This window comes from Syngnathus leptorhynchus, chromosome 12 (assembly GCF_054491065.1).
Source record: "Syngnathus leptorhynchus isolate UIUO chromosome 12, UIUO_Slep, whole genome shotgun sequence".
NCBI classification, from domain to species: domain Eukaryota; kingdom Metazoa; phylum Chordata; class Actinopteri; order Syngnathiformes; family Syngnathidae; genus Syngnathus; species Syngnathus leptorhynchus.
The window spans coordinates 3,054,967-3,080,609 of record NC_141206.1 but is presented as its reverse complement, the minus strand read 5'-3'; the positions used below and the strand labels follow the sequence as shown (position 1 = coordinate 3,080,609).

The 25,643-nt window shown below is 37.9% G+C and overlaps 1 protein-coding gene across 3 annotated transcripts in view; it reads right to left on the bottom strand.

Annotated features, from left to right (window-relative positions):
* Window positions 1-25,643, bottom strand: part of cacna1bb (calcium channel, voltage-dependent, N type, alpha 1B subunit, b) — a 115,799-nt gene that overhangs the window by 10,543 nt on the left and 79,613 nt on the right. Inside the window, exons 28-48 of one of the 3 annotated variants that reach the window (XM_085927119.1) lie at window positions 25,041-25,052; window positions 18,274-18,370; window positions 17,665-17,825; window positions 17,002-17,151; window positions 16,188-16,389; window positions 15,810-15,974; window positions 14,901-15,011; window positions 13,945-14,028; window positions 13,357-13,359; window positions 11,761-11,877; window positions 10,745-10,810; window positions 9,502-9,593; window positions 9,251-9,401; window positions 9,039-9,166; window positions 5,627-5,723; window positions 2,997-3,102; window positions 2,402-2,509; window positions 2,175-2,284; window positions 1,385-1,560; window positions 588-717; window positions 367-477 (exon numbers count right to left, since the gene is read on the bottom strand). In XM_085927119.1, coding sequence (XP_085783245.1) covers window positions 367-477; window positions 588-717; window positions 1,385-1,560; window positions 2,175-2,284; window positions 2,402-2,509; window positions 2,997-3,102; window positions 5,627-5,723; window positions 9,039-9,166; window positions 9,251-9,401; window positions 9,502-9,593; window positions 10,745-10,810; window positions 11,761-11,877; window positions 13,357-13,359; window positions 13,945-14,028; window positions 14,901-15,011; window positions 15,810-15,974; window positions 16,188-16,389; window positions 17,002-17,151; window positions 17,665-17,825; window positions 18,274-18,370; window positions 25,041-25,052 — 2,377 coding nt within the window. Of the gene's footprint in view, window positions 1-366; window positions 495-574; window positions 718-1,384; window positions 1,561-2,174; window positions 2,285-2,401; window positions 2,510-2,996; window positions 3,103-5,626; window positions 5,724-9,038; window positions 9,167-9,250; window positions 9,402-9,501; window positions 9,594-10,744; window positions 10,811-11,760; window positions 11,878-13,356; window positions 13,360-13,944; window positions 14,029-14,900; window positions 15,012-15,809; window positions 15,975-16,187; window positions 16,390-17,001; window positions 17,152-17,664; window positions 17,826-18,273; window positions 18,371-25,040; window positions 25,053-25,643 lie in introns of all 3 variants that reach the window. The other 2 variants (XM_085927121.1, XM_085927120.1) reach the window with 2 other exon arrangements.

The following is a 25,643-nucleotide window of genomic DNA, read 5'->3' as shown; positions in this document are numbered from 1 at the left end:
TAAACACGCTTCTAGTCATTATCAAGATTGTCTCTTCCATAACCTTTGATAAAAATATGGTCTTTTATAACAAATAATGCGATTATCTGATCCAGATGTAACTAGCTGCAAACAAAAACGTAATTATTCATCTCTTGTTTCATACTCGTCTTTTGATGTCAATCCCAATAGAAAGGAATTGGCCTTTCTGTTATATTATTGGTGGGAAGTGTACTTGCAGAGATACCTTTTTACATCAAATATATTTCAAAATAAACATCTGAAAGCAAATAGATACCTTTTTACATCAAATATATTTCAAAATAAACATCTGAAAGCAAATACTTTATGAAACAGACACAGTTTTCTGAAAGGCGCGGAGCTTACGTAATACTCTGCATTGAGCCGAGGCAGAGAAGCTGCTCGGCCATGACCATCCAGACTTGGGTATGCCTCGGTGTCTGAGATGTTCTCAACTGGCTTCATTTCAACCACTTCCTGAAAATAAAATACCAAAAATAAAAGTATGCATAACAAAAGCCTTTCATTGGTTTAGTTGTTCTTGGGTGTGGTGCTTTTATTTGTGAAGTGAGTGCATGTGTGTAAACCTGAGGCCTTGCAGAACACTGTACATCTTCCGACTGGCCTCTTGGTAGTTTCCTCCGGCCTTTGGGTCTCAGTGCTGTCAAAGAAACATCTCCAGACTGGGAATGTTTTATGGAACTCTTCTGGTCAAGCCTGCGTATAAAAACAACAAAATTGTGTATTATCTCTATTCATCTCAAGGGAATCTAGAATTTGTAAACTTTGGAAGCAATGTAGGCCAAATGGATTCGTGTGAGCAACCAGTGTTGCTAATTTAACAATGGAATCGCTTTTCAGAACCAAAAGTGTCAAATCCAGGTCCACAAAGTAAAAAGCCGGCCAGAGTTTGCCTTTAGCCACAGGTGCTTCTAAGCTACGTACTCATTTACTTGACAGTTGAAGAGAAGCAGTGAAGCACTTGTGGTTAAAGCCAAACTGTGGAAATGTTTCTACTTTCTGGACCTGGATTGGACACCTCTGTTCAGAACCATTTCAGACATGATTCTAAAGAGCCAGCCTTTTCAGGCCAAGCGAGGTCGTGTCGTCAATGTTATCTGATTGGCCAACAACAAGGGACTCTGTCGTACATGCCCATTTTCTGGTTTTGTACGAAACAATACAAAACTGACAATGTTCTGGAATTTCATGCTACCTGTCGAGACGTCCTACAATGCGCATGCATACTCACATTTTGACATAACATAACATAACATAACATAACATTACATAACATAACATAACGTCATAACCTGCTTATATAATATTGTGTAAGTTGGGTATAATATGTTTGCCACCAAATTCACTGACTGTTAACACTCACATTGTATCCTTGTTAACCAAGGTGGTGGTAGTGGTTCTGACAGGTGGAAGAGGTGACGTCTTTGCTTCTGACTCAGGGTGTAGAGGTAATAGCTGTTTGGGACTGGGTATCGGGGGCTCTACTTCCTTGATATGACCAAGGGGAAGTATTGGACGAAACAATGCTCCCAGTTTACTCTGAAATACAAGAAAAAGTGATCATTGACAAAGGTATAGGACTATACCTCATTATTTATGGCTATAAATGGTGGGAATAAAGTATACATCCTTGGTTACTGTAAATAAGTAGCTTGTTTAAGTGTCTGTCTTTTTATGAGTATTATTTTTCATTTGAAATATATACTTATATGCTCTACATTTCAAAACAGGTATTGTTCATCTTTCTAACTGCTTCGCGGGCGTGCTGGAGCCTGTCCCACCAGTCTTTTGGGGGTAGTTGGGGCGCAACCATTATAACCAAGAAGCAACCCGGGGACCACTGCTTTGGCGGAATATTATCTTATTTTGCACCAAAGAAGGATAGACCTATATATGGTATTTTTTTGCATGTGTACGTTTCACAAAATTAGCTGGAAGGAAAAATCAAGTCTAAATAATAAATCAATTTCTTTCTTTTTTTTAATGTTACAATTATTTTCTATTTCCAATTTGGCAGACCACTTGCAATACCGCCACGGACCACTTGAAGGCTGTGGACCACCGGTTGACAGGTGCAGAAGTAACCTATTATCTGACTGCAATCTTTCAAACTAAATTCAAGCAAACCCTACAAAAGGTCTCCACAAATGTACCTGAACTCCTCCTGATGGATGCTGCTGCTGAAGTCTCTTGGCTCGATTCTGCTTATAGTAATCAAAGATCATGAGAGCTGCATACACTTTTCCCACAGTCAGCTCATTGTCTGGAAAACAGAGCACACAGGAGATGGCGCCAGAGTGCAAGTAAAAGAAAAAAGGCCAGTGACCAATATTGCTTTGTCAATTGTTTCCATAGTTTCTATAATAGAAATTAGACTTACATTTGTGTGGCGTCACCAGCAGGTCAACAGTCTTCTGTGACAAGCTGGGCCAAACTCTGTTTAATTCTCTTTTCAGGTCAATATCACATAGATGCTGAGCTAAGACTCCTGTGAAAGCAAATTTATAATATACTTATTGTTTTTATTCATTCATTCATTCATTTTCTGAACCGCTTAGTCCCCACAGGGGTCGCGGGCGTGCTGGAGCCTATCCCAGCCGTCATCGGGCAGTAGGCGGGGGACACCCTGAACTGGTTGCCAACCAATCGCAGGGCACGCAGAGACGAACAACCATTTGCACTCGCACTCACACCTAGGGACAATTTGGAGTGCTCAATCGGCCTATCAAGCATGTTTTTGGGATGTGGGAGGAAACCGGAGTGCCCGGAGAAAACCCACGCGGACACGGGGAGAACATGCAAACTCCACACAGGGAGGGCCGGAGGTGGAATCGATCCCGCACCCTCCTAACTGTGAGGCGGACGTGCTACCCACTGCGCCACCGAGCCGCCCCTTATTGTTTTTATTCTTCACAAAAATCATTGCAACATTCCAGCTGCAAAGAATTGAAAATGGCAAGCTTCCAGTCCCTCACCAGATGCCAGCTTGATCTCGAGGGCTGTGCGAATCAGAGCCATGAGTGTGGAGGTGAAATGAACTGTGTTGTCCTCTGCAATAGGCATGTTCATCCTCACCAAACGCTAACGGGAGTGGCAGAAAAAGATAAGGCAGTTTTATGAACCGAAAAATTCACACACTCACATGTAGGAAGTTGTAATAATAATTTGCACTTTGAGCTGTAACACACTAAAAGGATATTGTTCAGTCAAACTGTTAAATAGTGTAAGTTAGCAGTTATCAATTAAATCAGAACATTTAGAAATGTTTTAAAATTGAATATTTTTGGGACTAAAAAATGAATCTTAATAAGCACATTTTAATGTCAAGAATTATAGAAGTGATATGTAACAAGCTGAGCAGTGAGTACCTATTAAGTATATTACTGTTTTATGGATTTTTTTTCTTTTTTCAGAACATTTTCTAGCTGTAATTGAACAACAGACTCTCATAGGCCGTGAATATGTACAATATACTTGCATTCTCTTGGAAAAGCAAAACCGTATGTAGTGGATATAAAAAGCCTACATACCCCCAAGTCTACAAAAAGATTTTTGTGAAGATGAATCATTTCAAGACTGTTTCCAGCCTTCTACACTCTGTACAACTCTCTGAAAATAAAAATATTTTTAAACAACCGAGATAATGTGATTGGACAAGTGTCTTGTAAGTGGGGATGTGGCTGGATGCAAATTCAGAACTCAAATTCTAACTGATGTTAAATGGGAGTCACTAATTAAAGTTCGGTTGTGTGCACATCATGCAACCCCATTCCAACAGGAGTGTGTAGAATTTTTATATCCACTATACAGTATCTGCAATGTTTAACTTTTTTTTTTTTAATTGAGCTAAAAAGGAACATCAAAATTCCTGGAAGACTTTTAAATCAACTAATATTTAGGGTTTTTTTATGTTACGTACTCAAATAATAAAAATCTTCCGAAAGCCACAGGACTGTGGAATAATAATGTGCAGCCATTATTGGTTTTAATTTTCGGTAAGCCATTCCAGTCTGCGCTGGATTGTATTTATTGTTCATGCAGAGTTCACATAATAAATGCATTCACAATAAGGCAAGGCAGCGTGGTGCATGCACATTTGTATACAAATTTTTGAAGCGTTAGAAACAGTGCGTACAAGACAATGACAGAGATGAGGTGAAGAAAAAGGAGGTGGATAATAATGGGGAGGTATGCGTAGTAATGTGTATGTATGAAAAGTCATTGTTACATAATGCTGGAAATATTTTTTCAGTATTTCTGTAGTGATTTTGTAAAGAGAAAACAAAACATAAAATCTAAAAAAGCTGGTTGAGAAGAGAGGATAAATAAGGAGTGAAGTTCCTGCATGGTGATTTTAAGGTGTCGTTTAAATGCATTGCAACTAAATTGAGAACCTCCTTTAAAGTCTTCAATAAGTTTTATTGAACTGTGGAAATTGACTTATTGCTTTGAGAGATGTCTTTTTGAGAAAGACTAAATATATATCCATTCATTTTCTATACGGTGTGTCCCCAAAGTGAGTCGGTATCGATCACAGTTGATTTTAAATCGAACAGAATACATCACTGATAACCAGTCAGTTGCAGGTAATAGCCAAACAACCATTCACATGCATACCTATGAACTGGATCCAAAGTGGGTTACAGATTGGCAGTCTACTAGTTTGCTGATTTTTTTCATTGTGCAGGTAAAACTAGGCACCCCCATCATTTGCACTTCAGTTTCAGCTACAGTGTGCTACATTTTAGCGTCGTTATTCGTTGGTTATTGAAAAACATGCCCATGCTAAAATGCCCAGGTTTTGCCCCTGAATGCAATAAGCCACACATGGCAAATTAAATATGCTCTTTTTGTGCCAAGAACACCATGGCAGAAAAATGGCACTTAGAACAAAAAAATGAAATTGTCCAAACGGGCGCTTGGGGGCCTGACCGAGGAGCTGCAAACGTGACTAAAAAGTGCTGTTAATCATCACGAAAATTTATCCGCACAACTCATGCCCACATAAATCTCTGAAAACATCAAAATGATTGTGCATTCTCCTCATAAAGTGACATTAAGATGTAGTGTAGTGTCATTTCTATGGAGAGGAAAACGCTCGATGGTCATATAATCCCAAATATTGGGGTGATCGTTTTGCTATTTACCGAGATTGATGGCACAAGATGTGCTCGTGTTTTGATTGCTTGGTAGATTGGTTGGTTTGATTGGTTTAAAAGCGCGACATTAAGGTTTTTTTTTTGGGGGGGGGGGCGGCAACCAAAACCTCCCAACTGTGAGGTGGCATACAAGCCGCCACTCAACCATTCTGAGATTAATATCTAACTAATAAAACAGTTTCCCATTTTCAGTTTGGCATCTTGTCAAATTTTCTTAGAGATTTCGTTTTTTGTTCCCTGCTCTATACAAACAATAAGCGACTTGAGATAATCTATACAGAGTTGATTTTGCTATGGGGCCTCACGGGAAAAGAAGATACATCAGCAGCCCAGAATATTTTGAATGTGACACACTGACAGAAATTGAATGGTGTTTGACAGTTGAAAGCAGGATACCAGCAATGACTGAACGAGGCAACGGAGGAATGAGCGGGGAGGGAGTCTACCTTATAGGCGATGCGCGGTGGGCATTTCTTTCCCAAACCTAGAGGAGGGGACATGTCTCGTAGCATCTCGTACATATCACGATAAGTCATACGGCCACTTTCCGCAGAAAGCATAGGAGAAGGCCATGGAGGGAGGAATGGAGATTTCCCATGTGTGAGATGATACAGTCAAGAAGAAGGGATGGGGAAAGTTTCAACAACAAAACAAGAAAAATGACAAGGAGAGCGGGGAAGGGGAAAGAGAAAGGGACACAGAAATCCTTGTTAATAAGATTTCCAGGATATCATGATATGGAATCCTTGTTGGCGTTAAGGATTCAGAAATGGATCCCAAAGGCAAACATTAGGGAGAGGTCTCTGGAGAACTACCTGGATGGAGGCATCCCTTGTGAAACGTTGCGCATTTAGAAGTTAGAGTGCATTCAATGAATACTTTAATATTTAAAAAATGTGAGAGCGCGTTCTGAAAAATGTATTCACATTAGTTACAATCGACGTGTTATTATTTTGGAAGACTTTCGCACAAAAAGATACTTGTTTTTACAAATGAGTGTCAATAGCAATAATTTTACACTCCCGGGCATCGTTTATTTGAAAAGGCTCACATCCAGTTTGTGCAATAAACGTGGAGTGATTTAATTAATTATACACAATATGTATTCTTGCTGACCTTCATGTGTATTCACATTTTGAGCTTCAAAGTTTAAAATGTGGTCAAGGTATTTCCCTCAAAGTCATCATCACACTGTTTTTAAGTCTTTCAAAAGCAAATACAAAATATTTTAAATGGCAGAACAGCGGCGGGGTATTATTCATTGAACATGCCCTCTATCTCCTTATGCTAAAATACAATTGCAGTAACCAAAGTGAAAACAAAGCTCACAAAGCTCATACTAACTCTGCATTCATTTCTGTGTAAAAACAAGATGTATTTTAAGGTCTTGTTTGGTGCCTTTCAATGAGCCTGACTTGTGGCGTTGTTTCTTAGACTTGCCGTGGTTAGCTGCATGCGGGTTAGTAAGGGATCAATGCATATTTGTATGCATGTGTGCCCATATCGTTCTCTGGCATGTCAGGAAATGAAAACAGACATTGACAATCCAAATCATCACAGTCCCTTTGAAAACAAAAGGACTGTGAGGGAGTGCAAACCTTATAGGCCACCCTGTTGGGGCACTTCTTCCCCAGGCCCAAGGGGGGTGAGATAAAACGCAACAATTTGTACATATCTTGATAGCATATCCTTCCACTGAAAAAGATAAGACAGCAACGATGTTAGGTCACAGGCCATCTCATTTATCCGCTTGTTCAGACTTTCAATTTTCAAGAAGAATATATACTAAAGATGTACTTAATAAACTGAACATTTGTTTGCAATATTTCATTTGAATTCTGTTCATGCAAATTGCGCAATCTTTCAGCATCGGCAAATTTTACACTATGCTACCAGCAGCCATCGCAGCCCGTTTAATCTGAAGCGTGTAATTAGTTCGATTTAAATATTTGAGTAATCAAATTCATTTCTTGAGTATTCAAGCCCCAAAAAATGATATCACCATCTGACAAAAAGCACTTCCTTCTTTTTCCAAGTATAAATGGACCATCAAGATCTGTCAAGATTTTTTGGGGATGATATATGGATGCTAAGCAGCTTCAGAGCATGTTTTTGTTTGCTTCCCTGCTGGGCCAGAGTTTGCTTGTGTGTTTACTCATGCGTTACAATATTAAGATTCTTTCAATACTTAATTCACAACAAAATCTCATCTTCCGAAAAAAAGCCCATTATTCACATACACACTGCAGTCTGCACAGTGCCCTCCACGCATATACGATAAGCTTTATTTACACCATTTTTATTTTAGTTGATTTTGTTTGTATTGTCTCACTACAACATAGATTTCTCATCTGCAACGGGACTGCTGTGACAAACTTTTAAACAGTTGAAAATCTCCACATATGCCTAACCCATTCCCTCGCATTTTTTCACAAACATGCCGTTTTGGCCTGAAACAGGGCTGCTATGGCCTCGGTGGATAGAAAAAAAGTCTGTATAAATACCAGTTTGTTTGTGAAATCAAAATATTTATGATAAACAAAAACTAATTTTATCTTTTTGAGCTGGGAAGTAAAAAAAATGTAGTTGCAAAAGCATGCACGCCCTCTTAAACCAATCTGTGGCTTTGCTTGGAACGAAATAATCACATTGACACTCAAAAAGTTAAATGGGAGTCTGCACACACCTACAACCATTTAAAGTGAATTCCTTACATTTTTTTTCTGCTTTTTAGCAGAAACCTCAGAGGTACAGTACGTATGTTCTGATACTAACTGCTATTTCAAATCGTTAATAAATCCTTGTACCTCATCTAACGTCTCTGCTCCAGTTGAATAAAAACAGCCGCAAAGCACAATTCTGCCATCACCATTACGCCTTTGATCTTCTTTTGGTGATGAGTGGTGTTGTGTTTGTCCTAAACATACCAACGATGATAAGAGGGTGTGCACACCTTTGCAACTACAAATTTTAGTTGTAAAAGGAACAAAAGATGATTGAGTTTGTACATGTTACAGGTCATATTAATAGTGGAAAATGACTCACATTTGGTCTCATTTTTACAAATCACTGATACCCCGCATTTTAGCAAAGATGTGTAGACTGTCATCTGTCGTGTAAATGCTAGCCTTGGTTCGGGCATGTTTATATCAATGCTCAAAATCTTAACAAGTGTTTTACACCCATTCAGGGCATCCCACACACTTAGAGATGTGTAAATATTTAATATTTAAAAAAAAACCTTCTTAATATCAGAATTTTAATTGTGCAATTTACTTTTCCACATAATGCAAAAACATCAAAATAAGGTCACACTGACAGCAAATAATTTATAATCACTGAATTAAATGGGAATTGTAAAAGAATCTCACGTTTGTCAGAAGGTGGCTGTTTTATCGTTCACTTAACTGGGGTCCTGAATCGTAAACAAGGCTCCAATAAATCTTTATAAGAAATCTACTGAGCCATAGGTCGGATGATTCTTCTGCACACTAAAATAGTGAAACTGGGTTAGTGAAGATGAGAGAAAAACCTGTGCTGTCAAACTAGCTGGAAAATGTCTTCCCTTCAACACTACCGTACTTCTGTGACTAATATCCTTAGAGGCACTTGGTTTAGCAGGAAGGAGGGGACGTTGGTTGGATTTACATGCATGAGCTGTGCCGGCTGAGGGCTTGTCACCCTTCTCAGTTGGCACGAGGCTCAGACTGTCATTCACGCCGCTGCTGATTCTAAGATGGGATTTTTTTTTTTGTCCACACTAAATGGCCTTAAATCATTGAGATGGAACACTGACACCCTCCTTAGGATGCTCTTTTGAAATTTAGCTTTACAATGGAGATCAACTGAAGAACCTACCATGCAGCTGGGTCATACTCTGCCCATACACGGATGAACTCATCAAGGTGATGAGGACCCAAGATGGAAGCATCCCTGGTCAGATACTCAAAGTTGTCCATAATGACAGCAACAAATAGGTTTAGCATCTAGGGAAGAAAAAACATTAACGGAAAAAAAAGTCGGCAAACATAGGTAAGCAATCAAATAGAACAAGGGCCAAGATTACTGACCAAGAAGGAGCAGAGGAAAATGAAGGAGACAAAGTAGAAATAGGCAAAGTCACTTCCGCACTCTTTCCCTGGAGTTCCTGAGAGTTTGTCACATGACCGATTACTGAGACATGAAAGCATAATTTCATGCCACGCTTCACCAGTGGCACTCCTGCAAAATGCACAAAAAATACGAAACAAAGACACACAATGTGAACCCTGTGTAATATTATGATTGTGTCAGCATATTAAGTGTAAAGGTGTGTAATAACCTGAACAGAAGAGTTAAAGCCTGGAAAAAGGTCTGGAAGTTGTTGTGGTGATTTATTGCAGTCTCCTCATTCAGCTCAATGTTACCAAACACCTGGAATGGGAGAGAGTTATCTCAAAAATTGCTTTCAAAGAAAGTTTTCGGATGTGGTTAAACATTTGGATTAGGTTGGAGCTTTTCATTTTAGTAACTTTTAACACGAATGACACTTTTTGACGACAACTTCATCTCAGATTAAAACAAGGTGAGAGACTATTTTAGCGCAAAACAATAATGGCAAGTGTTAACTATTTGTTTGAAGCACAATAAAAGGGCTGTTTATAATCTTTCCTTCTTTGGAAGCATATATGCTTATATGTATATATGCTATAGCATACGTTGATGGTTAGAAAAACAAAACAAGTGTGAAGAGCTGAGTGACTCACATGCTGTCAATGCAGTAAAACTAATTTAAATATGTATTTGACATGTAACACGTTCATCGTACTGACAACAGTGAGAAATTCCGGCAACTATTATGACAGTGAAGTCTATTTGTGGGAGGTGAAAACTCATAGTCACATGTACACAATTTGAAAGCTAATTCATCCGACATGAAACAAAATCAATAAGATTTGATAATGGAGTTCATATTTGTCTCATTGTCAAAATACATTGGAAATAAATGCATCGTGTAGGTTTTTGTCAACCACCAGTATACAGCTTAATCTAGAAATTAAAACGATTTCCATTATTAATATGACCTATTGCTCCTGAATTTTTGCTCATTAAGAGAATAAGTAATATAATTATATATATTCTTATATTAGGGCGCCTCGGTGGCGGACGGGTTAGCATGTTCGCCTCACAGTTAGGAGGGTGTGGGTTTGATTCCACCTCCGACCCTCCCTGTGTGGAGTTTACATGTTCTCCCCAAGCCCACGTGGGTTTCCTCCGGCCACTCCAGTTTATTCCCATATCCCGAAAAACATGCTTGATAGGCCGATTGAGCACTCCAAATTGCCCCTAGGTGTGAGCGCGTGTGCGGATGGTTGTTGGTCTCTCTGTGCCCTGTGATTGGCTGGCAACCAGTTCAGGGTGTCTCCCGCCTACTGCCCAATGACGGCTGAGATATGCTCCAGCACGCCCGCGACCCCCGTGGAGACAAAGTGGGACAGAAAATTGATGGATGGATATTCTTTTATAATAATAATTGTAAAATTCATTCTACATTGTTAGCGTCTAGCTTGCATACAAAAACTCACCTGCATTCCGATGATGGCATAGATGAAGAAGAGCATTGCAATGAGCAGGCAAACATAAGGCAGGGCCTGGAAACACAAAATCATGTAAGACTGTATTGTGCACGTTAAATCACACATCTTCACATCCAGTTCAGTGCAGGTTTCTGATTTCCTGTCTACATTCTACAGTTGGAGAGTCGGTCAAACATAAACCAAGTAAACATATGCTGCAGTTGTTAAATTGAGATTTTATTTATTAAGGAAATACATAAATGAATGAATGAATGAATGAATGAACAATAATAAATAAATAAATAAATAAATAAATAAATAAATAAATAAATTCACATTTGGTTATCTCTGTCTGACATTTAAATTAGTCTGATAAACATTAGCGTGGGGAATCTTTAAGAATTAGTAAGAATTTGAAAGGGTGATAAATACTACGTTCACTGTCCTGTATGTATCGGTCTTGTTTAACAATCTAAACATTGAACCTCATCTGATGGATTGATTCTTTAAATATCAGTTTGAGAAGAGGGAAACATTTGGTGTAATTAAATAGCCACCTTTTCAACCCTGCCGTTACTATCCATTTTCACTTTGCATAAAAGCTCTCACCAGTGACATTAAACCTGCTATAAATTCCCTCAGCTGTAGCCTGGCGTTTTGCATTTAACTTGACATATCCTCAGGGATTTAAAATGGAAAACCAGCATCAAGTGAAAATCCAGCTGCAGCCTTGTCAGAGCTACTTTGTGACTTTTTAAAGTAAACATAGTTTGCAGTGTGCCTCAACAACCTTTTTAGTCTTCTGTTTTGTTGATGGTTGGGTTGTTTATCTCTAAATAAATCACAGTAGGTATATGGGAAATTTATGGACTTGCTTTCTTATCATTGGGAATAAATACTAGCTTGCATTATCTGCATTTTGAAAGTCAAGATAATACCCCATACAATCTGTTTTTCCACTGTGTATTTAAATATGCATGAGAACTGATTGTTTTTGACTGTTCCTGTCAGCTTTGTTTGCTCACCTTGAAGGACTGCACGAACGTCCACAATAAAATGCGAATGGTGTAGCCCTGCCGTAGCAGTTTGATGAGCCGGGCTGCTCTGAACAGCCTCAGGAAGCTCAGGTTAATCATCTTGTCCTGGAGGAGATGGATGGGAAGAAGAAAACATTCAGAGCAAAACAACTTGAGGACAAAGCGTTTTCCTTTCATTTGTAAGATGCGCATCCCTTCAAGCTACTGAGAATAAGATACAGTCAATAAACATGATTTTTTTTTTAAACCCAAACTACATATTAGAGGCACACAAAAAACAAGATCACATATGAGCTGATATACTAGGCGGGGTACACCCTGAACTAATCACTAGCCAATCGTTTATAAACCTAAAAATAACCTAAATGCTTGGTATAAGCAGTATTGTTATTCTAAAAATTGAATACCCTGGTTGTTACAACAATTATAGCGACAACTACAATCCAGGGTAACCATGGAAACAACAGAAACACTGTTCACCTCATCTCAACCATGCGCCTCATTATTTCCATCCTAAAGGACAGTTTAGTATTTTTAGTACAATATAAAAGGTGCGAAGTATTCAGCATGATGAATGAAAATGTCATTATAGTTCAACATTAACATTAGTCGTGTATGTTGTTGTGTCACCAAATACCAAAACATTTGACTTGGGTCATATACAATCATGATCAAGATTATCAAACATACTTTTGGGCAATCATGATCAAGATTATCAAACATACTTTTGGGACATGAGACAAACTGTTTGCGGCTTCGTATATCTTGTTTGAATATGATTTGGTAATTCTGAAAATAGCCATAACCTATTCATAAATATAACATATTTATGTTTCTTAAAATATTCATTATATTTTTCACTTTCATTTTCTTGTACCCTTTTGAACTTCCAAAGTATGGAGGACCAAAACTGTCAAAAACAAAACAAAACAAAACAAGAGATAAAAAGTCAAAATAAAAATGACCATAACCTATTCATAAATATACATATTCATGTTTCTTAAAATATTCGTGATATTTTTCACTTTCATTTTCTTGTACCCTTTTGAACTTCCAAAGTATGGAGGACCAAAACTGTCAAAAACAAAACAAAACAATAGGTAAAAAGTCAAAATAAAAATGAGTATCAAAAATATATTGGAAAAATGTAATTTAAAAAATTATCTGGAAATGAAAACAACAACAAAATATTCAATACAAAATCAAACTACAAATAAATATGAATATATACGTATAAATTGAACTAAATACAATACAACAACAAAAATACCATTAATACCATCGTTTATATTTGTTTTATTCGTTTTTATTCAAATTTTTATTTCAATTTTGGCAGTTCTGGTCCATACCAAAGTTTTGTGTTCTAACATAAAAAACGTCTGCATTATAACATTAGATGGTGATTTTAGAATAATATAATAATAATGAATTCAACAACTGCTCAACTTATATCTTCTATCCATCTTCTCTCAAATCTCAGCAACGCATGACAGGAAACACTTAATTTTTTTTCATAAAAGAGAAAACAAACCACTGGGAAGGAAAAGAAGAAAGAATCCGCAGCTGACAAGAAAAGCCACTTACCGTCTGTGTCAGTTGTGACACGTGGGGGGGAGCAGAGTGAGGGCACAGGCGCCAGGAAAGACATAGCAGATGATGGAAAGAGTGACAAGAGAAACAGAGAAAGGAGTGTGAGAGAAAAGAGACAGAGCACAAACCAACAATCAAATGATGAGAAAGGCACACAAAGAAAGAAACTACATCTGCCACATAGAAAGCCACAATAACCTGCCTCAGTCCTCCATTCCATCAATTGTTCCATTACTGGCATCAGTTATGTTGCTGCTTTTTTTTTTTTCATTGAAAAATGATGACAAGCGATTTGAATACAGTAGTTGAATACTTCCATTAGCGATTTTAATATCAATGGGTCAAAATGAAGAATTAAAGGCCTGGATAATCCAAGTTATAGAAAACCATGATGAAGGGCTAAATTTTGATCATGACATTTAATGTTGATAACTACATGATGGCTTTCATTAGCCAAGTACAAAAATTGCATATTGCACATCTTTCTGCTGTGGGTAAATTCCTACTGCAGTTGCTAGACAGTGTACTCATGTTACCATTGAAGGATTGGTGAGGGTGCAGCCCATGAGGTGCGTGGCTTACCTTAATCTCTGTCACCAGGATGTCTGTTATGCTTCCAAGCACCGTTACAAAGTCAAACACATTCCAGGCTGCTTTCAAGTAATTCTAAAATACAAAGCAAACCACTTTTGTCAGTTCCCTTACATTAGGAAAAAGTCATATGGATACTGTTTGCAGTTGCAGCGGAATCGGACTGCTCCCAATTTAAATCCTTATTAATCTTTTCTTAAAACGCATAATGTTTTGTTAAAGAGGCATTAAGATAAAAATAGTCACATTTTATATGCAGTGAATGGCATATGATGTATAAAGGTAGAGTCTGGCGTCTTCGATACGGTTTCTAGAGGGAGAGGCTTAATGCTGCAGGCAACAACAAAACAGGTGGAGGTAACTGGTGTGTAAATTAAGAAATTAGGTGCAAATTAATAAATGGACCTACGCTTGAGATGAAACACTGCATGCAGACCAGATGGCTCCATGTGGAAATGAAACTTAATGTCGCTTGGAATTCTTGCCTTCTTACCTGTGCTTATTGGTATGAATACTTAACATTTTTGTCTCGAATTTGAGACCGAAACTCAGTATTTTGCAATAATGTTTCCCTAAGCAGCACTTTCTGATGGTTTCTTAGTTTGCTTTGCTTTTTTAGGATTAACAACTAAAGAATGCAAACGGAAATGAGATGCTTTTAGCATTCTCTGGGATTGCGGTAGGAAGGAAGGAAGGAAGGAAGGAAGGAAGGAAGGAAGGAAGGAAGGAAGGAAGGAAGGAAGGAAGGAAGGAAGGAAGGAAGGAAGGAAGGAAGGAAGGAAGGAAGGAAGGAAAATATCAGTGAGTGAGTGAATGAGTGAGTGAGTGAGTGAGTGAGTGAGTGAGTGAGTGAGTGAGTGAGTGAGTGAGTGAGTGAGTGAGTGAGTGAGTGAGTGAGTGAGTGAGTGAGTGAGTGAGTGAGTGAGTGCAAAGGGGCACATTCTCACCAGTGGGCCAAAGGCAATAATCTTAAGGATGCACTCAAGAGTGAAGAGGGCAGTGAAGACGATGTTCAAGTATTTCAGCATGGACTCATATAGGTCGGGTGCTCCATAAAACTGAGAAAGAAAGACAAACGGTACATAACTGGAAAGATTTTGAGGAACAACTAATGTGTTTATAATCTGCAACATTACAGTGCCCAGTGGTGTAATGGGTGAAGGTAGCACCGTCAATTTGAATTTAATTGCAACAGTCTGTCATATTAAATTTGTGATGTATGCACTGCCTACTCTAAAGTATATTTTCAAATGCTTCACTCATGGTCTCTTATCCCAGGGTTCCACAATATATGATGGGTCTGCGTACAAACATAACTTTAAGAATAGCACACTAGTCTACAACACTAGAAATATTCAACAAATACCCATACTAGGTAATGGTATCAGTGCCCAGGTATTGCTACATAAAATGGCATCTGACACCAGAATTATCCAGACTCTAGTGGCCATTTTTGGATCAGAAACAATACATTAACTAGAAATTAAACGAATAAAAATTGGTATTGGGATAGAAATTTCTATTTTAGGGGGTGGAGGTATCAAAAGTACTAGTGGTATCGGTACTTGGTATCGTTGTTGATGACTACTCATGAATTGAGTATTTGTCCTCATATCTGGAAAAATGTGACATTAAACATCCCTTGCTATTTTTCAGTAACAAAAAAAAAAAGAAGAAGAAGTAAAAATACCATATTTTGTCATGTTTGTGTTGGAAATTTGAGAATTTCTGATACACTGGTCACTGGTTTTAGGTGCAAATGAGCTGTTGCCATTGTGCATTGTTTTTACGTGACAAGTTTGGCAAATATATTTTTTCAACTTTTTCTGAGGAATACCATCTACAGTATAACTTACCTTCATCATCAGCACCACGGTGTTGAGGGCAATTAAAGTCATGATAGCATATTCAAATGGAGGCGACACCACAAATTTCCACATCTTATACTGGAAGGATTGCTTGTTCTCCGGCATGTATCTTGTCAGCGGCTTGGCATTTATGGCAAAGTCAATGCAAGCCCTCTGGACATAACAAAAATTGCTTGCAGTTATTTACAGCAGAAAAGGCCAACCAAAGTAAAACCAATCAGCCTTTATAAACCAAGAAAGTCAGATGGCTAAAATCAAAATTATTTTCTAAATGTGGTTATATAAAAAGGAACGAGACTATAAATGTTCTGTGATTACAAGCAAATAATGTAAAGAAAAGGAGCCTCAATCAAACAAAGTTCCTACCTCATTCTTTTCCAGGCTACACTCAGACATGGCTTTGTCTCCCTGCTCTTGAAAAGTGATGATAATCAAAGCCACAAATATGTTGACAAAGAAGAACGGGAACACTACAAAGTACACCACATAGAATATAGATGTCTCCATGCGAAAACCTGGGCTGGGGCCCTGGTCCTCATAGGTGGCATCCACTGAATGCTTCAACACTCTGAAAGTCAACAACATTTGTTCATAAACACCAATTATGTAGAAATACACTGCATGCTATAGAGCAGGGGTGTCAAACTCATGTTTTGTCGCGGGTCACATCGTAATCATAGTTTCCCTCGGAGGGCCGTTATGATTGTCAACGTCTTCTATATACAGTGTACGCTACAAAACAAATTGATGAATAACAAGTTTGGAAATCAGAGACTAGTAAAACTGTTCAAATACTTAAAAAGACAAATGGTAAAAAAATTGCAAGCAATATCTATTTTTTTCAAAGTGAAAATTTGTAGTTTTAGTAATGATACAAAGTCTAAGCAAAATTTGTCTTCGCGGGCCACATAACATGATGTGGCGGGCCGTATCTTGCCCCCTGGGCCATGAGTTTGACTGAGTTGTTTAATCTAAAAGGAAATATCAGATGTGTCCAAGTAATTGTTAATGAAGATACTGCATGTCACGAATGACGATAACTGTTTACTACTACTGACTTTCTGATTATCCAAATTGAGTGAGGCATAAGACAAATCACGAACATAGCGTCACTGGGTTCTACTTTGGTTCTTGTTCATGAATGATAGCAATATGCAATGTGATGATTATCCTAACTTACAAAGGCCAGCCTTCTCCTGTGGAGACGGTGAATAGCGTTAAGAAAGCCCAGAGGACGTTATCGTAGTGGAACTCGTATTTCTTCCACTCTCTGGGCTGAGCTTCCACGTCACGTCCGCGTTCCACTTTGTCATAGTCCAGAAACTGACCCCTGAGGGAAATGGGAGAAGAAAAAGGCTCAACTCAAATTATTATTTATTTATTTATTATTATAAATTTTATTAACTTTAAATAAATAGCAGATCAAGATGAGATTATAGACACTCGGTTAGAGTCAGCCTTTTATTGGCTGGGGTTAAAGCAGGGGTTTTCAACTGGTTTTGTCCAAGGGACCACCATTATAACCAAGAAGTAACTCGGGACCACTGCTTTGGCGAAATATTTTTTTATTTTGTATCGAAGGAGGATAGACCTATAGAGGCTATCTATTTGCATCTGTATGTCTATTTCGGAAATCTCAGCTACATTTGACATAATTTGGATGGGTAAAATGAGTCACAAAACTAGCTGTAAAATACATCAAGTTGAAATAATAAATCCATTTTAATTTTTAAAAATCTTACAATTATTTTCCAGTTCCAATTAGTAATACCGCTTTGGATCACTAAAGGGACGCAGACCACCGGTTGACAATTGGTGGTTTAAAATACTGTAAATGGGGTACCTGCAGTCTTTCTCTAGACCCTTGGACTCATCAGTGCAGTAGAAAAATTTGCCTTTAAAAAGCTGCACAGCGATTACAGCAAAGATGAACATGAAGAGGATGTATACGATGAGGATGTTGAGAACATTCTTCAGAGAATTCACAACACAGTCGAACACAGCCTGGAAAAATAAACATTACAAATGTCAGTAATTAGGAGGCTGCCGTACAAATAGTCCATCAATATTTGCCCCTCAGAGTTCTGCTAAGCTCGTGTTGGGTGTTTTGTGAGGGGGATTAAGTGCTCTGTGTATACATTGTGACATCTGTGCAACTCACCCCATAAATATTCTCATGCATGGTTGATCACGATCAAATGTTTCACAGAGTGTGCCAAGTACTATTCTCCTCTTTCCTAATAGCCTGTCTATCATTCTCTCATCAAAGAAATCACGTTAGAAAATATTTATTTTGCTCATCGTATGAATCTATCCTGAGTTGGATATGTATGATACTTGGGGGGTAAAAAAAACACACACACACATCAACACATCTACTGGATATAAGCACAGCGTTGCCACTTCTAGCCATTTGTCTTGACTTCAATGAGTCATAATTGGATTACTATACCTTTAGTTTGGGCAGACGTTTAATGGTTTTGAGTGGCCGCAAAACTCGGAGGACCCTCAGGGACTTAATGGTGTTGATGTCCTTGCCTTTTGTCCCTCTGTGGAGATTGACATGGTAGTAAATTTGTGAGATGTTAAATAGCGCATTGTCATTAAACCCTTTAACCTTTCAAAACGCATCCTCTGTCCGTTCAAGAGTGGCTGACTGCAGTACATGAGAGAAAAACTCCACACAAAGTGAAATACCTGTTTATGATCTGTTAGTAGTAAAAAAAAAGTTACATGAGGTTTACAAAATGTTATTCTACAGGAACCACAGAAAAGTCTACAGGAACAGTGCAAAGTATATTTGATGATTAAAAAAAATCACAATTTTGATACATTATGTCATGCTTCATGTAGTGTTTTGTTAATATTTCATAATATTGTGTTCATGGAACTCATTGCTTGCTAACTAAGAAATTGTTTTACGTGATTATACATTTGTATCACTTCCACAGTCAAGAATGACTTATGTCATATTATTTACACTCCAATTGTAGTATTCACAACTTCAACCAGGTTTCTGTAGAATAACATAAATGTTGAGAAACAAACAAAAAAATACTACAGTATATCAGCAAAGAATCAACCTCTTGTCAAGGTAAAAACTTCTTTGCAGGAACCACTATCATGAGTCTTTGGCTGACGCTGCACCTTTAATGTAGGTCTACTGAGGAAGAGTTGTGTATGCTCAGATCCTTAGATTGTGTACATCACTCACTAAAAGACCGATATTGGCGCAGGACAGAGGGTGAGAGCAAGGTTTAATTAAAAATGTATCTATTGTGCCTGATGGAACTGCTCTCTTGTCTCCAATCTCAAATGACTGAAGTGTGATTACAGTTGTGATTTACAAGTGAAATTGTCACTTAAGTTGACCAAACATGTTTTTATTTTGTTGCTATTTTAAAGTTGGTTTCTCAGGTACAGAGCAGTTCACTCCTTGTCATACTGTAATGCTAAAATTTTTAAATCTGTCCTAATATTCCTCATACTTAATGTACTGATAGATCCATTCATTTGGAATGGATGCCAGTCAATCCATTCACACTCACAGATTATCTGACTCTAACTACAAGATATTACGTAAAATCCTTAACAAACTGCCTTGGGTATACCAACGCTTAGATCACAGGTGTCAGACTCAAGGCCCGGGGGCCCAGATACGGCCCGCCACATCATTTTATGTGGCCCACAAAGACAAATTGTGCGTCAAATTTATGTCATTACAAGAATTGCAAATTGTTTTCACTATTAATAACATCTTTATATATATCTATATATCTATATATCTATATATATATATATATATATATATATATATATATATATATATATATATATATATATATATATATATATATATATTTGACCAGTTTTTACTTGTCTGATTTGAAAATGAGTTAGTTGTCAGTTTGTTTTGTAGCTTTTACTGTACATAATATGAGGCGCTCATACATTTATTTAGGTTGACAGTCATAACGTCCCTCCGAAAGAAGCTATGACTACAATGCGGCCCGCGAAAAAAATTAGTTTGACACCTCTGGCTTAGATAGTTGTCATTTCAGATATTTTCATTTGAAACAGTGACCATACGACACAATGTAAAAACCTTATGGATCTGCCAAACCACTTTTTGTACTGACGTTGTTCCATCACATAGAATAAATCCTTATCATGCATAGTAGTTGACATAAAAGCACTTCCTGTAATTATCCATTAGCATAATATCATTCACGACAGCATGTCTACCTGAGGTGCAAGACGTTGCAGCATCCATATTATGGATCTTGTTGGAAGTTGTTGAAAACGATGCATTAGCATGTGAGCTTTTGTATAAGAATGTGACAACGGACCCGCATCCGCCATACCCGTGACCCCATTTTTGTTTGATCATGTCTATTACTCGTGACCTTACTTATGTTTGAGCCCCACATGCCAGATGTCTTTGACCTTTTTTCAGAGAGATGTGCTCTGAGCGTTAAAAATGGGATTTCTGCCACAATTACCGTATTTTCTGGACTATAAATCTCAGGTTTTTTTCATAGTTCATAGTGCAAATTATACTCAGGAGCGACTTTTGTGTGAAATCATTAACACATTATATCATTTCACATGTTATTTTCACACTAAACACTGGTGATTAGGTGACACCCAAGCTGACGGCGGCTATCTAGATTCTTGTGGACCAATTCAGCATGAGCGAACTGCAGCGGATTACCCTCCGAGAGGACACTGCCAGGACAATCGAAGGCCCATCCGACAGCTCTTCGCTTTGGCCTTGACATCCGCTTTTTGATTTCCATATTATGTATTTTATGTGCCCTCTTTGCATCCATTGCAGCCTGGTGATCCTGAAAGGGGGATCCTTCCATATGTGGTCCCTTCTCAAGGTTTCTCATTTTTACCCTGGTAGGGTTTTTTTTAGTTTTTCCTTGCGCTTTTGGGAGCCCAGGATCAGGGGATGCTTTGAGAATAATTGTCAATTGATTGTCTATGTGAAGCCCTTTGAGACTGCTTGTGATTTAGGGCTATACAAATAAACTTGACTTGACTTGACTAAACCGCAAGGGGACGCTCTAAGACTGTGAAATAATTGGAACTCTAACTGACGATGAGTCTGACATAAGCGACGTAGAAGAGGAAGCGCAGCATCTTCTACTTCCGGGGTTAACTGAGTTATTTATCTGTGACACAGAGGATGAAAATTTTGTTGGAATGATTTAGAGTGGCACGGATGGTTGGATAAACGTGTTATTCATGAGATAGTTATTTGAATAACTCAATGTGTTACGTCACGCAAGTTCTTAATTCCTTGTTTATGTAATGTTAGCATACCATACCATTCCATACTGTGCCTATTCTATTTTTATTTTAAATCGCCTTTCAAGATGACATGTCTGTATTTGGCGTTGGATTTCATCAAATAAATTTCCCCCCAAAAATGCGACTCTTATATATATATATATGTCTTTTTTTCCTTTATCATGCATTTTATGGCTGGTGCGATTTATATTCCAGACTGATTTATAGTCTGGAAAATACGGTATTAGATATGACATCAAATGAAATCCCCTCTATTGCCGCATTTGATGATTTGATGATTCTAATGCTGTACACTATAATTTATTGCAGGAATGGAAGGATAACTCCTTTGAAAGTTTTGAAAGGCAGCTTGCTTTGACTAATGCTGCAACATATAATCCATTTTTGAGGTATTTAGACAAAGTTGAATCCAATTTGGACGCTCACCTAGAGGATCATACTGTGCCAATATTTGTGATCATTCCAAAATAGTAATTCTTCAATTAATTAATGTAATTAATTCATTAACTACGCAACTACACATTAATTACGCAACATGTGAAATCATACACGTTCTTGTAGTCTTTTTATAATTTGGTTCACACTTGAGAAACTTGAGGCTACAAAGTAGCCTAATTTATTTTCGTAAAAACGAAAACAGGACATTCTATTGTTTTGAGTTTGAAACAAGGGGTCATTTTTTTCCCACTACTGATTTAAAATATCATAATTTTCTTAATTCTTGACACATTGACAACATTTAAACACCACTTCCTTTTTTCCCCAAGCACTTTTTGGTGACATCGGGTCTTGATGATTTAAAAAAATATCACATACCTTTTTTAAAGAATTAATGGTGTGACTAAATGAAATGTGAAACATTGACCTACCTACCCTCAGTTAGGTAACTGTCAACTCAACTTTATTTATAGAGTACTTTAAATGACAACCGCACCTGTAACAAAGTGCTGTACATAAAGATGATAAAGAGTGACCATAGAGTAGACTAGAGTAGAGTAGAATAGAAAGCTTTCATTGTTATTGTGTGGTGAGTATACAACAGATTAAGGTAATTAAACAACGTAAAACACAAAGACCAATAAAATAGTATTGGTGAGCAAATACTACAGGTTGGATCAATGTGCCCACAGCCTCGAGCGTGACAAGAATTTTGTGATAGGACACCGACTGGAGCCAAGCTGGAGTGAGAGATGCAGCTTCAATTGCTGCCAACTCTTCTACTAGTTTTGCTGGTGCAATTATCCCAGCCAATAATAAATTTCCATCTCCTTTGTAGTTCTGGGTCATAGTGGGCGACACGCTGCAATATTGGCACGAAGAGCTATCTACTTGTCTTTACAAAGTAAAAAAGTTTTATGCTATTCTGAATTGAAAATTTGAATGCACCAATAATACAACCTTTAGGTTATCACAACCAGTCAGATGGTGTTCCAGTAGCTTTTAACATATTGACAGCAGAATTGTTATGGCACCTAACAGTCCCACTGGAAAAAAAAAAAAAGTATGCCTTGCCATGTGTATACCTCAAAAGCCTCCCTGAGTTTCACAATAATCCTATCAACAACTCGACGATAACGCTTAAAGATGAGAGTGGTGACCTTGATCTACATGTTGTAACACATGGTCCAAAGGTACCGTAGGCTCAAAGAAAGGGAGATGTATGGTTCCATTACTCTGGTCCCTCAGTTACAGTCTAAAAAAATGACATGCACTGCTCATGCTCACATTACTCGACTACCAGGCATGCACGCTGAAAAGATAATGCCAGCTCTTAATTGTTATTGAAGGACCTTAACACACGAAGATGGAAACACAGTCTCCTAATAGCTTTCAGCAGGTCAGCAGTGTCTGAGTAGAAAAATCTAGGCTCCAGGTATTGAAAGTACACAGCCTTTTAAGCCTGAGTTGACATACTCAGATACGCTTTAAGGCCTCATTCTGTAAAATGGTAACCAGGTTTAATCATCTCTGGTCATGTCTTTATTATCATTATTGAAATTTAGGATATTTGACGACACGTTTTTGCAGACTGACACCAGTGTGAGCATTCACAATTGTGAGTAGACAGCAGTATCATCACTGGGTACAGATATCATAGTTTTGACAATGACTGTCAGATAATTATAAAAATAGACTTTTCTTTCTGAAACAAACAATGTTTTGGCTATGTGGCAGAATGCTGCAGTGCAGCGCCAACTATTGGCATGGAGTACTTTACTCAATTTTGGAGGTTTTTAATTATGAAGTGTATTTGTGGCTGGTATCAGCAGCATTCGGGAGTAACTGATACATTGAAACTAGGTATCAGCCCGATACGATACCTCATGATATCGCAGCTCAGTCCAACATATTAACTGCATGTTGACCTTCTGAAAGCTAGGAGAAGGAGCTCCCAATATTGTCTTCTTGTCCTGATGTTCAAATATTGGGACAGGAGCTATTGTTATTCTACAAGGGAAGAGGGACACATGGTCATTTGCCGAACACCTTGGGATGGAGGCCAAAGAACAACAACAACAAAAGAAAACCTGAAGAGAAGCATTATTTGCTTCACATGTAGGAAAGAAGGGAAAGGAATGTGGACAGGCAAAAAGTAGATAAGGACTATTCCCACCTGGCCACGCTTTGTTGCGATCTGATGAAAAAAAAGCAATGATAAGCAGACCAACACACGCAATGAATTAACACCCAAACCCCAAAAGTGCCAAAAAACAAATGTAGAGCAAATGATTGTAACAAAATACAATACATATAAACTATGAAAATAGATAACCATGTTGTGAAAGTATAGCAGTGGCTATTTAAATGATGACATCGTATAACAGGTTTAAAAAGGACACCAGATGAGAAGTAAAGTGAATGAAAAGGAGTTTTCACATTCTTGTATGATTCAAAAGAATTGGTGACAAAGGGTGATGACCCCAATAACTTAATTAAAGGACTCGCTCGCTCACACACACACGCACGCACGCACGCACGCACGCACGCACGCACGCACGCACACACACACACACACACACACACACACACACACACACACACACACTCACATCTATTTACACACCTACCTATAGTATGTTCTCTACAACATGGCTGAAAACAGGTCGGAAGAATTAATTTCATCATACCCCTACCGCACGGTGCCAATTCTTTCTGTGCTCCTCATGAATATGCTTCCTTTAGCCAAATAGGTTGACATAAACATGGCTAAAGGATTACAGACTTCTAGTCTTGATGATGGTTATTGAGTTGCACAGCTCAGAAACATCATTATAGTAAGTCTTGCAATGTGAACAAACTATAACCGCCATGAATATAAGTTTTGGTAAATGATGATGAACCTGGTGACCAAATGATTGAAAGAAGTGGGGAGGCTTGTTGACGGGTTTATGAAGAGGAAATGTTTGCGTCTGATAACCTGCATGAGTGAATTAGAGACTTACTAATGGTACTAGTATATGAGGGCAGGCCCGTGCATTAGTGGTCACAGAGATACTGACAAAACTTTCAAATTTCACTTACTATAGATTTTTATGAAAATGCATGGTTTGATTATTTTGTATGCTAAATTCAGCACTCATCCTTTGCATCTACATTAATGCTTATGCTTTTATAATAGCTGCAGCTTTTAAAATGTTTGTCTCAGTCAGCAACAATAGGTCATAGCTGCCAACATAATCAGATAAAAAGAAACAGGTAAATTGATTTTTCTTATAACACAAACACACACGCGTGTGCCAGTATCTCTGGTTGTTACTGATATGAGTTAGACAGAAACATTCATTCAGCTGTGAGGTTGCGGAAGATAAATTGATTAAATCTGCAGATGATGGGCAGGAAGGAAAACAGAAGATCAGGACAGACAAGCACAGACTGAAAGACTGAAAGTTCAGGCATTACCCCATTAGGCTCCTGAAAGCAATCCAAGGCAGAAACCGAGGATGGAAGGAAAAAAATGTGGAAAAAAGGGGGACAAATACACAATAATCAACAACATGTAAAAGACAAAGAAGTATCAATTTATAATTCAAAAAAGAGGAGAAAGCCAAGTGACAGAAAACAGAAAGAGATCAGACTGTGAGTGTAAAGAGTTTTTGGACAGAGCCCATTTGAAAACAAAGGCAGATGTGGAAAAACTGACAGATAAGAGTTAAAGAGAATAGGAAATACATTTTGGACTTTTAAGACCCAAATTGCAGGTCCGTATGAGCTTCAGGGGTATCATTAACTCTGTTTTCAAGGCCACCCAATTATTTTGAGAGATGTTAGAAATGCAGGCTAATACAGACATAAATTCCAATCACGTTGGGACGTTGTGTAAAACATAAAAAAAAAAAAAGCATACACTTATTTTAAAATACAATTCCAGTGTATGTTCAAATTAATACCCAACAAAGTCAAAATGTTTCATGTTCATGTACTTTATCGGATTGTTTTGAAACTATTGTCTCATTTTGAACTTAATTCCTGCAACAAAGTGGTCTGACGAGTCCACATTTCAAA